The 17,195-nt window shown below is 35.3% G+C and overlaps 1 protein-coding gene across 4 annotated transcripts in view; it reads left to right on the forward strand.

Annotated features, from left to right (window-relative positions):
• Window positions 1–17,195, forward strand: part of LOC102268494 (hyaluronan mediated motility receptor) — a 33,658-nt gene that overhangs the window by 4,124 nt on the left and 12,339 nt on the right. For 2 of the 4 annotated variants that reach the window (XM_070373046.1, XM_070373045.1), the window contains exons 4-12: window positions 4,139–4,183; window positions 7,922–8,110; window positions 9,164–9,250; window positions 9,335–9,435; window positions 11,400–11,474; window positions 11,605–11,783; window positions 12,430–12,578; window positions 14,000–14,214; window positions 16,420–16,536. In XM_070373046.1, the coding sequence (XP_070229147.1) occupies window positions 4,139–4,183; window positions 7,922–8,110; window positions 9,164–9,250; window positions 9,335–9,435; window positions 11,400–11,474; window positions 11,605–11,783; window positions 12,430–12,578; window positions 14,000–14,214; window positions 16,420–16,536 (1,157 nt within the window). Of the gene's footprint in view, window positions 1–4,135; window positions 4,184–7,921; window positions 8,111–9,163; window positions 9,251–9,334; window positions 9,436–11,399; window positions 11,475–11,604; window positions 11,784–12,429; window positions 12,579–13,999; window positions 14,215–16,419; window positions 16,537–17,195 lie in introns of all 4 variants that reach the window. The other 2 variants (XM_005889208.2, XM_070373043.1) reach the window with 1 other exon arrangement.

A 17,195-nucleotide genomic window follows, 5' to 3' on the forward strand; every position in this document is an offset into this window, starting at 1 on the left:
TTGACTAGAGTAAGTTCAGTTTATAAATTAAGGTAATCAATAAATCTATAAATGAGTAAAACATTATCATTGGAACTCTAGTAAGTTTTACTTATCAGCCTATGTCATTACTAAATATATTGTGTTTAAATGTACCCTTAGTTCAGAATTACAAAATGGTCTCCACTTCTCAGTCATTTCTATAGATGGATAAGCTATATAATACCTAGTGAGCCCTTAAAAATTATGTAATGCTTTGATTTTTTGAGTTATCATGATTTGACTTTACAAAGTAAGGGGAGGGTAAATATTGATGAAGGAAAAGAAAAAACCATTCTAATGTCCACAAGGGTTTGCCATTCAGAAACTGCCATGGAGTGGGAGGAAATTAAATCCTTAATATCTTTATGTTAGGACTTGTGCAGGAGTGTACTATTACTGTTTCCGTTAGTTCATAAAGCAAGTTGTACTTTCTTAAGGACTTGTACAACTTGGTATTTAAATGTGAAAAAGATTCAGAGTTGGGAAAGAGTTCCCAAGCTCTTTGGTTAGAAAACCAAAGCTATAAGCTAAGCTTATTCTTGTTTATTCACTTGACAATTACCTAAATCTCTTATTCTATTAAAAAAAAAAAAAAAACTGTGGTTGTCCAGTATGAAAGTGGTAAACCACATGTAGCTACTCAGCACTTGAAAATGAAAAATTAGATTCTTAGCATTATTTGATTTTAATTAAGTCTGAATTTGGCAATAAGGGGTTCATGATCTGAGCCACAGTCAGCTCCCAGTCTTGTTTTTGCTGACTGTATAGAGCTTCTCCATCTTTGGCTGCAAAAAATATAATCAATCTGATTTCGGTGTTGACCATCTGGTGATGTCCATATGTAGAGTTTTCCCTTGTGTTGTTGGAAGAGGGTGTTTGTTATGACCAGTGCATTCTCTTGGCAAAACTCTTAGCCTTTTCCCTGCTTCATTCAGTATATCAAGGCCAAATTTGCCTGTTACTCCAGGTGTTTCTTGACTTCCTACTTTTGCATTCCAGTCCCCTATAATGAAAAGGACATCTTTTTTGGGTGTTAGTTCTAGAAGGTCTTGTAGGTCTTCATAGAACCGTTCAACTTCAGCTTCTTCAGCGTTACTGGTTGGGGCATAGACTTGGATTACTGTGATATTGAGTGGTTTGCCTTGGAAACAAACAGAGATCGTTCTGTCGTTTTTTGAGATTGCATCCAAGTACTTAATTTTGGACTCTTTTGTTGACCATGATGGCTACTCCATTTCTTCTAAGGGATTCCTGCCCGCAGTAGTAGATATAATGGTCATCTGAGTTAAATTCACCCATTCCAGTCCATTTTAGTTTGCTGATTCCTGGCTGGTTTTAGAAAAGACAGAGGAACCAGAGATCAAATTGCCAACATCCACTGGCTCATAGAAAAAGCAAGAGAGTTCCAGAAAAACATCTATTTCTGCTTTATTGACTATGCCAAAGCCTTTGATTTTGTGGATCACAATAAACTGTGGAAAATTCTTCAAGAGATGGGAATACCAGACCACCTGACCTGCCTCTTGAGAAATCTATATGCAGGTCAGGAAGCAACAGTTAGAACTGGACATGGAACAACAGACTGGTTCCAAATAGGAAAAGGAGTATGTCAAGGCTGTATATTGTCACCCTGCTTATGTAACTTCTATGCAGAGTACCTCATGAGAAACACTGGGCTGGAAGAAGCACAATCTGGAATCAAGATTTCCGGGAGAAATAGCAGTAATCAATCAATCTCAGATATGCAGATAACACCACCCTTATGGCAGAAACTGAAGAGGAACTAAAGAGTTTCTTGATGAAAGTGAAAGAGGAGAGTGAAAAAGTTGGCTTAAAGCTCAACATTCAGAAAACTAAGATCATGACATCTGGTCCCATCACTTCGTTGGAAATAGATAGAGAAACAGTGGAAACAGTCTCAGACTTGATTTTTGGGGGCTCCAAAATCACTGCAGATGGTGATTGCAGCCATGAAATTAAAAGACCCTTACTTCTTGGAAGGATGACCAACCTAGATAGCATATTGAAAAGCAGAGACATTACTTTGCCAACAAAGGTCTGTCTAGTGAAGGCTATGGTTTTTCCAGTAGTCATGTATGGATGTGAGACTTGGACTGTGAAGAAGGCTGAGCACTGAAGAATTGATGCTTTTGAACTGTGGTGTTGGAGAAGACTCTTGAGAGTCCCTTGGACTGCAAGGAGATCCAACCAGTCCATTCTGAAGGAGATCAGTCCTGGGTGTTCTTTGGAAGGAATGATGCTAAAGCTGAAACTCCAGTACTTTGGCCACCTCATGCGAAGAGTTGACTCATTGGAAAAGACTCTGATGCTGGGAGGGATTAGGGCAGGAGGAGAAGAAGATGACAGAGGATGAGATGGCTGGATGGCATCACCGACTAGATGGACGTCAGTTTGAGTGAACTCTGGGAGTTGGTGATGGACAGAGAGGCCTGGCGTGCTGCAATTCATGGGGTCACAAAGAGTCAGACACGACTCAGCAACTGAACTGAACTGACTGAACTGAATTTTAATTAATGTGTTATTAAAAACTGATATTCAGTTCAGTTGTACTTCCTACGTGTTTTTGGAATAACTTGGATATGTGAATCTACTTTTTCATCTCTATGTTTTGTGAAGTCTAAATATAGTTAGATATTAGAAATATCAACAGAATCAAGTATCAGTTTCTAACTACACAATTAATTAAAATTAAATAATAATAAAATTAGCCACCACTAAACACCCTGCGTGCCACAACTAAGACTTGGCACAGCCAAATAAAGTAAATATTTTAAAATAAATAAATATAGTTAGATATTTCTATTGAAAATTTAGCACTTGAATTGATATGTACTAGAAGTATAAAATGGGCTTTCCTAGTAGCTCAGTGGTAAAGAATCCACCTGCCAATGCAGGAGATACAGGTTCAATTCCTGGATCGGTAAGATCCCTTGGAGAAGGAAATGCAACCCACTCCAGTATTCTTTCCTGGGAAATCCCATGGACAGAGGAGCCTAGCAGGCTACAGTTCATGGAATCGCAAAAGACTACTTAAGGACACTATTAGCCCCTAAACAATAATATAAGTATAAAATATACAGCAAATTTTGAAGACTTAGTACCAAAAGTATAAAATATCTTGCTAATAATTTTATACTAATGACATGTTGAAATATACTTTTGATATTTTGGGTAAAGTGAAATGTGTTATTAAAACTTTTTCTTTTAAATATGGCTATCAGAAAATTTGAAAATATGTGCATGGCTTACATTATATCTTTATGGACAGCACTGATATAAGCATCCTTTTTTAGAAATTGATGTAAATTTCTTGACTTGAATTTCTTGGATAAACAGTTCTGAAATTTTAAATTAATTGCAGAATTCCCAAACCAAAACTAAATTACATACAAGTTTGTGTTAAACTCCTACATAATAGGCCTTCATTTTCTTGACCTTCCTAGAAAATGCCATCAGGTGGGAGATTAAACATGTGACAGGCCAACCGCCATGTTAGAAATATATAAAATGCATTTTGTTCAAGATGTTTATGACTTCTTTCATCTGTAGATGGAAAAGATAGATATTCTGTTTTTGGCCATTATCTCACAAAGACTGGTGAATATAAAAAGATATGTAAAAAACACATCTTACTGAGAATAAAGGCAATGAGTAGATTAGAATCAGTTTGTACTATTTCAGTTTTTCTTTATGTCTTTGCATTTGTTTTATTTTTTGTTTTGTGGATCTAGGTTTAAGTTGATATCTCTTTTTAAAAGTCTTTTTTTTCTTCTGAGACAGTATAATAAAATACTCAAAATGTATTATTTAACACTAGAAAAGAAGACCTGTTATTTTCACTGAACTTGTTAGCAAAAGTCTAATCTATTGGGCTAAAAACATTCAAACCTGAAATATTTTAAGATTTGAAGAAACTTCTCCTTCATTGGCTAGATAAATCACCTACAAAATATTTACTAGATTTAATGAAATGTTTAAAATAGAAATTAATCTTTTAGAACCCTTAATCTTTCCTGACTACTAAAAATCAAAATTGGCTATGATATTTGTGGCACTTAAAGCTGATTGTCACTGTTCTTTGATTTTTAAATAGAAGGAATCTCAGAAGAATGATAAAGATTTGAAGATGTTGGAAAAAGAGGTGAGCAATACGTTTAAGTTACTGAAAAACATAGACAAGGATTCTGTTGCTGTTTGAGGAGTCAGATAATGAAACATATGTACCATCCAGACTGGTACCCACAGGGTAACCAATCGTTGGCTTTGATACCATATTGTAGACCTTGATTGTCAATGTAGTATACAGTTAGCATACTAAGGGAGGGATATAAGATCATCTATGTCATGAAAAACTGATAAGTAAAGCTCAGTATTTTAGTTTGTATGTGGATCAAATGTTTACCTTTCCTCATAGCATACACTATTCCTACATGCTAATCTCTGTGTTAAGATAGTAACTACCTAGAGAATTGCTTGGTAAGCATGAAATCCTAGCAGGTTAGTTGAATTGCAGTGGAGTGCTAACTTAATGCATCTCTGCACTAAAGTATATCCTTTCTCAAGGATAAAATGACCAACTGCGTGTGTACTGTCCAATACGGTAGCCATTCACCACACGTGACTATTTAAATAAGATTAAGAATTCAGTTCCACTAGTCGCACTTCACCTGCTCAATAGGCACTTGTGGAGAGGGGCTACGACACTGAACAGTGCATTTCTACCGTAGAATAAATCTTTTTGAGCAAAACTAACCTAAAAAACCTGCTTACTTTTTTTTTTAACATATATGTATATGTGTGTGTATGTATATGGATGAGTACAATTGCTTTACAATGTTGTGTTTCCTCCATACAACAGAGTGAATCAGCTATGTGTATACACGTGTCCCTTCTCTCCTGAGGTTCCCTCCCATCCCACCTCTCTAGGTCATCACAGAGCCCTGAGCTGAACTCTCTGCTGTACAGCAGCTTCACACTAGCTATTTATAAAAAACCTGTTTACTTCTGTAAGCAGGGCCAGGCAGGTCACTGCCAGCTTTGCTTTTCTGGCAGTCTTTTTTCTACATTTCCACTACTGACCAACTCTTTCTGGTAGACATATTAAAATTTTCCATTGATTACAGTTAAATGTTGGCTTAGGCCAGGAATATGTCAAGATAACTTTGAAAATCTCTGCCCTTGTTTCTCTGATCCTTTATTGTATCTATTTTAATAACATTAGCTATCATTTTATTGAGGACACATGCCTGTGATGTAGGGGTAAATACTTAGAGATTTAATAACTAAGTGTCTCTGGAGATAGCTGATAAGGGAGTGGCAGTTCCAGAGTTAGAACTAGTCATTTGTATCAGTTACTTAATCTTTTAGAATAAAAATTTTTTACAAATGCTGCTATATATTATTTAACCCCCCCAAGTATTTGTTGTTTGTTTGGGTAATTTGAATTAAATATCAATATTTAATTTAAAAGCAAAATTTCATGGAAAACAAACTCAGATTTCTGACTACTGTTGCAGAATAAAAAGATCTCACAGGACAATTTCTGTCTTCCCCTCCAGGGGAATCTACTAGGCTTGTGCAAGGTTGCCTTCTTTTTTTTTTTTAATTATATTTTTTAATTGACATATAATTGACTTAATGTTGTACAAATCTCTGCAGTACAGCAAAGTGACTTAGTTCTACACATTTTACACAAAAACATTCTTTTTTTTTTAACTTTTTTTTAATATTCTTTTCCATTGTGGTTTATCCCAGGAGATCATACAGTTCCCTGTGCTATACAATAGGACATTGTTGCTTATCCATTCTAAAAGTAATAATAGGTTGCATCTACCTGGGTTGCCTTCTTTAGATGTCGCATTTGCTGTCAGTCCTCACCTGGCTCTTTTGTATTGTCTACTTGGTCATGTAGGCATTTGAGTTTACAAACCCTTCTTTATACTTCTTTAACTGAAAAAAGTGTGATGTAGATAGTCTTAAATGTTCTTTTTTCTGCTTTATAGTACTATGCTATGGACATTGATTGTAAACCAATAATGTAAGAATAAAGACTCTTACAGTTGGGAATCTTAAATCTCGTTCAGTTCCTAGTATCTAGTTCACAGTCATATATGTAAGTGGTGCTTGATATATTTTTAGTTAAGTATTATTGGCTTAGAATACTGAGATAAGTTTGAATACAAAGCCAGTAAGAGTAGAGAATGCTTTTTTTTTTTTTTTTTTACCCCGCCCCTAGAGAATGCTTTTTATGTGACTTAATATAGCTGTGCTTTCCTGATACTTTTATACCGAGCATAAAGTCTATTTTGAAGTGAAGTGAAAGTGACTCTTTGCGACCCCATGGACTTTACAGTCCATGAAATTCTCTAGGCAAGAATACTGGAGTGGGTAGCTTTACCTTTCTCCAGGGGATTTTCCCAACCCAGGGGTCAAACCCAGGTCTCCCACATTGCAGGCAGATTCTTTACTAGCTGAGCCACAGGGGAAGCCCAGGAATACTGGAGTGGGTAGCCTATCCCTTCTCCATCGGATCTTCCTTACCCAGGAATCAAAACTGGGGTCTCCTGCAATTGCAGGCTGATTCTTTCCCAACTGAGCTATCAGGGAAGCCATAAAGTGTATTGTGGTAAATGTTTTATATGCACTAGAAAAGAATGTAAATGCACTTGTTGGTTATAGTGGTCTATATACATCAATTAGTTCAAGTCATTTAATAGTTTTCTTCAAATCTATTATTTGTACTGATATTTTTGTGTGTTTAGTAGTTCTCAGAAAGGTATTTTTAGACTTTCAGCTCTGTGGATTAATTTCTTTTTAATTCTGTCAGTTTTGACTTTGTATATTTGTTACAATATTACTGTTGTGCATGAAAATTTAAGATTATATCTTCTCTTAAAATAACCTTTTGACCATAAAATTTCTTTGTTACTAGTAATAATGTTTGCCTTAAGTCTGCTTTGTGTAATATTAACTTAGCCATTGCCAGCTTTCATTTATCTAATGTTTACATGGTAAACCTTTTCTGTTACCTTTATTGTCAGTCTGTCAGTCCTTAGATCATTTCCTTCAGCCTAAAGAATTTCCTTTAATATTTCTTGTTGTGCAGTTCTACTGTTGACAGATATTCTCAGCTCTTTTTTGTTTTTTCCCTCTGAAAAATGTCTGTATATCACCTTCATATTTAAAGGCTATTTTCATTGGGAATAGAATTTTATATTGGCAGATTTTCCCATACATTTTAAACATTTCATTATCTTCTGGCTTCCACATTTCCTGTTGACAAATATGTGTTTTTTATTTTCGTTTTGGTTTTTACCCATTAGTTGCATCAGTATGATGGCTTGCTAATGCCTACCACACCCTACCCATAAGCCCTGTTCTGTTTTCCCAGAAATAAAGGTGTTTAGCATTTTAAGCTGTAATTTGAATTCCTATAATTAGAACTAGAGAAAAGAAGAACTTTTATAGGTAGTAATGCCTTAAAAGTAAATAAACAGTATAATTACACCTAGAAGTTTATGGCAGTTTGAATTCTCTGTTCTTAAAATGCTTACAGATTTTCAAGATGTGTCATAAAGTAAATATGATTGCTCAAACAGCTAAGACTATTGAAGAACATCATATCACAATCAGAGGTTTTTCTAGAACTTTAATGTTTTGATTATCATTAGTACCTAGTACTGGAGGAGAGCATGGAAACTCCCTGTAGTATTCTTGCTTGGAGCATCCCCATGGACAGAGGAGCCTGGCGGGCTACTGTCCATGGGGTCACAAAGAGTTGTACACAGCTGAGGGACTAAGAACAGCACAGGACAGCATCTAGTAACTGTATTGGCAGTAATACGGGAGTTATTAATTTCATCTCCTTGTTCCTGTCCAGATCCGCATTCTTGTGCAGGAGCGTGGAGCTCAGGACAGGCGGATCCAGGATCTGGAAGCTGAGGTGGAGAAGATGGAAGCAAAGCTAAACGCTGCCGTCAGGGAAAAAACCTCTCTCTCTGCAAGTAATGCTTCACTGGAAAAACAGCTTATTGAATTAACCAGGACTAATGAGCTCCTAAAATCTAAGGTATTTGAACCTCATAATCTTTACAATTGAATAAAAAGCAATTTTTTTTTTTCCTCATAGAGCTGTTTGGGAATTTTAGGCCTAATTTAGTCATTTAATGTCAATAAATGTATATTAAATATTAAGCCACTCCCAATAGGAATTATTATTGCATCTTGTTTATTATGGTGCCTGGCACATAAGAGAATATAAACAATCATTTACTTTTTGTTTTAACATCTGACATTTTCTCACCCTCTTTCAAAGTCACTCCCAATTAGTAAGACCACTAATAACGTTTTAGAATTTACATCTAGAAGTATCTTTAAAGATCTTTCTCTGCAATAAATAATAGCATGATAGCAGGCCTCTGTCTTAAATCTCTTTGGGAGTACAGTAGAAAATGAATAAATGTGTGGACTAAATATGCTCAGTAGATAAATTGTGTTTATCAATAAACTAATAGATCTTAAAGGACTTAACATGGTCATCCTCCTTTTTATAGAAGTGGAAGGAAGCTGTAAATCACTGTTCAGCTTAATAAGAATCTATTATTCAGGGCCTATAACATGCTGGGCTCTTTGCTTACAAAGGGAGTAAGGATGCATAAGAATTAAGCACAGGCAAGACAGATTCCTGAGCCTCACTTAGGGAGATTATCATTTATTAGGCCTGTGATGGACCCTGTAGTCTGCATATTTCGAAGTAGATGAAACAATGCAAATGCAGTTTGTTAAGCAAACACACTTGAATTAACCAATTTTTACAGACAAAACTCTGCAAAAATCTTGTTTTAGAGCCACACAGTAGACTTCCCAGCATATACAGATAAATAATCACTGAAGCTGATTTCAAAAGTAGACCAGAAAGTCCCATGAAGGAAAAGGAGGGACAAGAATAGAAGTAGTATAAAGCCAGTAATCCTGGTGTGGGTTAAGGATACTTTTCTCTACTAAAGTATGTTGTAAGCAAATAGTAGTCCCTATAATAGATAGAATACTCAATACTTAAGTGATTTTTACACAACTTTAGTAGAAAATATTTCTCAATTTTTTATGTGTTTGCTCTACTCAGTTTTCTGAAGATAATAACCAGAAGAATTTGAGAATTCTAAGCCTTGAGTTGATGAAACTGAGAAACAAAAGAGAAACCAAGATGCGGGTGAGTGATACCTTAGGTAAGTTTTCTGGAACTGGGGATCTGAACAAGTTCTCATTTCCTAAAACAGGTATTTCTGTTGTGTAGAGCATGATGGCTAAACAAGAAGGCATGGAGGTGAAGCTGCAGCTCACCCAGAAGAACCTCGTGGAGTCTCAGGAGAAAATAGTACAACTTGAGGGGAAACTGTGAGTGACTAAAAGAAAAGAGGTTACGTTGTGTAACCAGTTTTGTACTTGGCTTTCTTGGCTGGTTATTACTCCATACTCATCTCACTGCCTGCCTCTACTTGCCCTATTTCTCTTCCTAAGTAACAGCTGAACCCTAATCGTTCCCCAACATTTTATGCTGAAAAGAAATATGAATGTATTATGTTTGTACATCTTCTGTATCAGTGTTGAGGAAAGGCACATAATCTTATGGAGGTTGTAATGAGACTGAAACTGAGAAGCATTGATACAGGAAGCTATGATTAATTTACAATCCTAGACTTCTTTTAATTACTCAACTGTAATTTGCATACAGTAACATGCAGAGATCGTAAGTATTCATTTTAGTGACTTGACAATTGTGTACTCCTATGTAACCACCACCCAAACAAGATAGAGAACACTGTCATTCCCTCAGAAAGTCCCCTCGTGCTCCTTCCTGCTCCCTGTTCCTCCCCACAGTTACCCCCCACCCCTGCAACCACTTTTCTGACTTCCATCATTGTAAGTTAATTTGACCTTTTTGGGGATATTTATCATCACATGCATGCACATATGTATATATGTGGCTTTTTTTTTTTTTCCTGGACATGCTGCACATCTTGCAGGCTCTTAGTTCCCTGACCAGGTCTCAAACCCATGCGCTTTGTATTGAAAGTGCAGAGTCAAGATTCATCCATATTGTGTGTATTACATGTTTCTTTCATTTCTGAGTAGTATTCCACTATACGAATATACCTCCATTTGTTCATTACTCTCCTATTGATCAGTACTTGGGTTTCCAATTTTTGACTATTGTCAATAAGACTACTATATTTACCTTTTTGTAGACAAAGGTTTTTGTTTCTCTGAGTAAGTATCTAGGAGTGGAATTTCAAGGTCATAGTATGCACGTATGTTTTCTATGTTGTTTGTTTTGTTGTTTATTTATTTATTTGGCTGTGCCATGTCTTAGTTGCAGCATGCAGGATCTTTAGTTGTGACATGTGGGATCTAACCTGGGCCAGGGATTGAACCTGGGCCTTCTTTATTGGGAGCATGGAGTCTTAGCCACTGGATCACCAGGGAAGTCCCATGTAATGCTTTTTTAAAAGCTCAAAGAGTTTATACAATTTTACACTCCCACTTCACAATGCATGATGGTTCCATTCATTCCATATCCTCACCAATATTTGTCCTGGAGGCAGGCATGGCAACCCACTCCAGTATTCTTATCTGGAGAATCCCACGGACAGAGGAGCCTGGTGGGCTATAGTCCATAGGGTTGCAAAGAGTCAGACACGACTGAATCGACTTGACAGTCATATATGCACTGATACTTGTCAGCCTGTCTGATTTCAGCCTTTCTAGTGGATGTAAAATAGTATATCATCTATGTTTTCAATTTGTTGCTGTTAGTGTCAGACATCTTTTTTATGTGCTTATTGACCATTCATATATGTCCTTTCGTAAGACATCTACTAAAGCCCCTTGCCCCTTTGTCAATAAGTAACCGAATAAAAGGCAGCCTGGAAGAAAGGCTTTGAAGCACACAAAATTCTATTTTGTATGTGTGGTGGGTGGGGATTCTAAGAAAGCTACAGGAAAGGTGGTTTCTAATACACTCAGAGTGTTACAGATCTATAACTGTATACAGACTCTCATCATCATAATCCTTTTGTCAGAATATATTTGGAAAGCTTTCTCACTTAAAAAATAAACAATAAACTTGAGCCTCCTACTTGCATAAATTGTCAACGTGAGCGGTCACACAAACTAATGGTTAGGAGTTTAGAACCTAGAGTCAGCCTGCCTGAGAGAACAGTATCTGGCACAGAGTAAGCATCTCTGTAGAGTAAGCTTACTCTGTACCAGAATGAGGCTTACCCTGTACCAGAGATGCTTACTCTGGTACAGAGTAAGTATGATTATTGTGTATATTAATGTATGCATTTTTTTTTTAGTGTTTCAATAGAGAAGGAAAAGATTGATGAAAAATCTGAAACAGAAAAGCTCTTAGAATACATTGAAGAAATAAGGTAATATGAAGAGTAGTTTTTGGACTTTGTTTTATTGAAGTGCGATGAATACATCATTTTCATCTCTTTTCATTTAATGTTGCCTCTGCTTAAATAGATGTGCTCCTCAATATAATTTGTTTTAATGCAGTTGTGCATCAGATCAAGTGGAAAAATACAAGCTAGATATTGCCCAGTTAGAAGAAAATCTGAAAGAGAAGAATCATGAAGTTTTAAGCCTTAAGCAGTCTCTTGAGGAAAATATTACTATATTGTCTAAACAAATAGAAGACATGAAGTCTAAATGCCAGGTGCTTGAAGAAGAAAAAGGTATTCTACTGTCTATAGTACTATTTTCTTTAGATAAATACTACCTATGATAGTTTTTAAAAGTACTGATATGTTATAGCAACTTTAAATAATTACATAAACAACAATGAAAATTTTGTTTTATGCCTGGGAATTTTTATCTTTTATGATATTTGTTATCTGTTTATTTGACTATATTGCTTATCTTGGTTGAAATATATACATTTGACCTCCTCATTGGGTAGCCATTTAAAATTGGTAGATACATAGAGCTAGGTTTGAGGATTTTATTATATAACGTATATACTGTTTTATATGTAATAATGACAGGAACTTCAGAATTTTTTTTCCCTCTTTGGAAGTACTTGACCTCTATGTGTGTGTGTGTGTGTGTGTGTGTGTGTTAGTCACTCAGTCGTGTCCGACTCTTTGTGACCCCATGGACTATAGCTCACCAGGGTCGTCTGTCCATGGAATTCTCCAAGCAAGAATATTGGAGTGGATTGCCATTCCCTTCTTCAGGGGACCTTCCCAACCCAGGGATCGAACCTGGGTCTCCCGCATTGTGGGCAGATTCTTTATGCTCTGAACCACCCTGGGAAGCTGGGTTTTTCAAAGGTAATATTAGTATCTAACTACACCATTGTTAATATTTTTCCTTTTCTAGAAGACCTCATCAATAGGAACAGAGAACGGGACGAAAATCTAAATTCTGAGATACAAAGCTTAAAAGAGAGGTCTATTCTTGAAAAACAAGAACATGAAGAACTACAACAAAAAGTATTGCAAATGGATTCACTTCTGCAACAAGAGAAGGTAGTTTACAATATTAAAAAAGCCTAGTGCTTCTCTTATGTCATACATTTCCCTGTGTATCAGAAAACCTTTAAATTGTATATATCCTTTGATCCAACAATTCTACTTTTAGATTCTTATCCTGAGGAAGTAATCATGTCTTTGCTGCATATTTAACTGATGTTACCACAGTCATTCATGATTTGAAAAATTTAAGCAACAGTTGAAACAATATAGGGAAATTGTTTTAATTTGTTTTTCAGCACATTCTTGTGTTAGATTACTATGTAGGCATTTACAGATCTGTGGTAAAAGAGTGTCTAATTAGACAAAAAACAAAATGTAACTTTTTGAAATCCAGATTACATGAACATTTTACATATCAATGAGAAACACAGGAAGTTCATTAAAAAATCATAATAATAATTCTGGTGATCCAGTGGTTAAGACTCCGAGCTTCCACTACAGGGGTCACAGGTTTGATCCCTGGTCAGGGAATGAAGATCTTGCATGGCTCTCAGTGCTGCCAAAAAAATTTTTTTAATTAAACAAAAAAGTTTTTTTAATGGGCATAGGATGGAAATAGAAAATTCTTAGCAGTAGAGATTCAGATAGCTTGTAAAATGAGAAGATGCTATACTTGTCATAATAATCAAAGAAATCTTTTGGTGTTTTTTTCCACTTCCAAGATTGGCACAAATTAAAACATTTGGTAATATGATATATTGGTGAGAACTAGTCAAGCAAGCAAGTACTCATGTGAACTAATGTGAAATATTATATTGTTGGCAATCTTTAGTGACAAAGGAATTAGGTAGATCTGTATATACTGACTTGAAAAGACCTCAACAACTATTTTTATGATATTTTAAATGACCTTTTTATACACAGTGTATTTAATTTATGTTTTAAAATAATGTACATATATAAAAAAAGACCATAAGGCTTATAATGCAAAATGTAGAGGTTATCTTGATTGGAATGGGGAGTAGTCAAAGGCAATTTTTCCTTTTTTTGTAATGTTAGAATTTTTTTTGCAATGGTGATTTACTTGTATTTACTTATTCTTATTTACTTATATAACTTTAAAATATTTCTATATAACATTGGAATCATAATACTCTATATAGTATCATATGAGAAAAATATATGATAAAAGCCAATTGTAGAATATAATTTTTGTTGTCTAAGAAGTGTGTGTTGCATAGGAAAAAAACTGAAATAACATTTACCCCAATCTTAACAGAGGGTAGGATATAATCCATGACAGAATGAATATGAATCTCTCAAGTTTCTCAGAGGCTCTTGAGTTTAGTGTCCATACTTCATTAGTTGTACTTCTCTCTTGTCCTTAGTAAAATCTCACAGATTATTAAATTTAATTATTTATTAAATTGTCAAAACCTTTCAGATGATTTTGCTGGCTTTCTATCTATATGCAGGAATTATCTTCTGGTCTTCAGCAGAAGCTCTGTTCTTTTCAAGAAGAAATGATTAAAGAGAGAACTCTCTTTGAGGGAGAATTAAAGCAGGCCTTGGATGAGCTGGATAAATTACAGCAAAAGGAGGAACAAGCTGAAAACCTGCTTAAGCAACTGGAAGAGGAAGCAGAATCTAGAGCTGCAGAACTAAAACGCCTCAAAGAAAAGCTGAAAGGGTTCGTATTAATAGGACTTCATGTTTATAATTAAAAGTTATTTTCTAGTACATTCTCTTGGGATTCCCATACCAATCGTGAGTGGTGAGGTTGGAATTATTTTACAAATAAGGAAATTTTTTTTTTTTTTAATTTTATTTACTTTTGACTGTGCTGGGTCTTCATTGCTGCATGCAGGCTTTCTCTGGTTGTGAGCAGGGGCTACTTTCATGGGCTCTAGGGCACCCAGGCTTCAGTAGTTACAACACATGGGCTCAGCAGTTGCCATGCAGACTCCAGAGTGTAGGCTCAGTTCTTGTGGCGCACAGGCTTAGTTGCCCTGCAGCATGTGAAATCTTCCCAGACCAGGGACTGAACCCATGGTCTCCTACATTAGCAGGCAGATTCTAAGCCACTGGACCACCAGGGAAGTCCACAAATAAGAAAGAGACACAGAGAGGTAAAGTACATGTGCGGGAAGTACAGATAGAAAGGTATGTGACAGCCCAAGTCAGAAGCCATGCCCTTTTCTTATTTAAAGTTCAAAGAGGGAGCCACAAACACTTCAGAAATAGCAATCAAAAACCAAAATGGGGAAGAAACAACCAGAACTGGAGGAAATCCTGAAATTAAAAAAAATGTATCATTAAAAGTAGAAAGCCTGAGATCCAGTGCCTTTTTTTTCGTTTAATTTCATATTGTTTTCACATTATATGCCCTCCACATTTATTTACAGTATTCAAGTTGATTCTTGAGTTCAAATTGTAAACAAATACTTGAATTCTTGGGATCTCAGCAGTAAACATTTTCTAGAAAGGTAACTAGACATAACCTTACAAAATCATCACTTATATCACAACTATGTATCTATCTCTTATTAGGTGCTTTTTTATTAATCCCTTTTCTATTTTCTTTTAGTGGTTAGTGATTTTAAAAAACACCAAATTTTTTTATATATGCCTGCATTTTGGGGAACAGTACCAAAGTGTAATTAGGGGGATTGTTTCATCCTGCAGCCAGCCTCAGGGAACAGGTACATTAAGAAACTTGAGTGGATGATGTCAATTTCAGAAAGAAAAATGAGATAATCATTTATTCTAACTCAAAGAACTCAGTTCAAAGGTCAGGAGATAAAGATTTTATTACTAGATCTGTTAGTTAAATGTGTGATTCTGAGCAAGACTGTCTTAATTTCTTTTGTTTTCTGTTTCATTAGATACAAAATAAAGGAGTTTTATGACATTATTTGTAAGATCCTTTCCAGTGTGGAAATTTCAGGATTCAGAGAAAAAAGTTGACAAGATTCCTCTAGGGAGCAGGAAAAAGTATTTTTATTTTAAATCCTTTAGTAATAGTTAATTGCTTTTAGCTGTGGGGTGTATTTTTAAAATCCTATGCTCATTCCAGAATGAATTTGAATAATTGTGTATCCTGTTTCAGTGCCCAACTTAGCCTTTAAGCGAATAATGCTGCTTATAGTTTTAGTTCTATGTGTTCTTTAAAATACCTCTTATAAGCTCATATGCCTGTCAAATAAAGTTTGTCACCATTGTAGAAATATGTAATATTCATATATTTGAAATCTGTATAGATTTGTAGTCTATAGTTATAAAGATGACTTAAAAGCCATTCTGTCTAGGCAAAATAGCCTCCTCAATAAGTTGTTGAATCTTTAAATAATTAGTAATTTATTTTGTGGGTTATTGGTATAGTCACAATAAATCTACATAGTCTTGTAATTATTTTTTCAAAAGACCTTCGTTTTAAGAAACGAAGTTACCTTAACTCTACCTAGTGTTCCCTAAATATCCTAATTCAGAGAATTAAATTTTATTCAACCCAAGAGCTTCTTAACTTATAATCCTTCACATTCTTCAGTCTTGGATGCTGCCAAGATTCTGTCTTAGAGTCTTTTTAATCTCATTTCTTCCCCAAAAGTGTTTAAACTACCTACATAAGTACATATGGTATGAAAATAAAAGTAAGTAAATTAGGATAAAAACAAAAGTAAAATAAGAATGGGAAAGATAAGATGAAGCTGCATGTAAATAAACATGCTAGCAGATATAGATCATGAATGTAGATCTAAGCTGTCCAATGTGGGGTATATGATTCACAGTGTCGAAGGTACATCCTAGTCTCTTTCTTAAGCTAACGGTATATTAAATGGTATATTAAATTAAGATGCAGTTAGCATCTTATCTTTTAACCATTCCTTTTTCTTAGGAAAGAAGCTGAACTGGAGGAAAGTAATGCTGCTTATACTCAAGCCACCCTGCTTTTGCAAGAAAAACATAACAGTACAGTGCAGAACCTGGAAGATGTTACTGCTCAATTTGAAAGGTATTTTTATGGGGAGGCTGCTCTCAAACATACGTGAGCAGGCAAGGGGTGTTCACCTAGGGACATCTGTCAGCAAAACTATATGAATAAAACAATTGTTATTACTTTAAATTCCACAATGCCCAATCATAAATGGGCATTTCATGTTACCTGTAGTCTTAGAATATATAGTAATTTCCCTCTCCCGGTACCCACTTCAGATTTCATACACATCTGTCTGACTCTCCTGATGTCATCATTTTCCTCACGAAGAATCCAAACGCTTTTATTTCCTCTTCATGGAACCTATAAATGTACCTGCATCTTTCACCCTATCTTCTTCCCACCTATTACAGATGAGGTATCTCATTCCTTAACCTTTAGTGACCTCTTTCCATCATTCATCCCTTATCTCTTAATTTTCAACCTTTCTTCTAGAATTTTTCCAGTCAGTATTAGAACATGTTAATGTGCCTTCGTCTTTAAAACACAACTTTTTAAATCTCCCTTCACCCCCCACTTCTTTCTGCACCTTTCATTCCCAATACTGTTCTTACCCCCAAATCCTCCTCATGTTTATAGCCCATCTTTTTTTCTTTAATTTATTTTATTGAAGTATAATTGATTTACAGTGTGTTAATTTCTACTGTATATATAGATAGATTCCTTTAACTATTCCT

The sequence above is a fragment of the Bos mutus genome, chromosome 7, assembly GCF_027580195.1.
Source record: "Bos mutus isolate GX-2022 chromosome 7, NWIPB_WYAK_1.1, whole genome shotgun sequence".
Lineage (NCBI taxonomy): Eukaryota > Metazoa > Chordata > Mammalia > Artiodactyla > Bovidae > Bos > Bos mutus.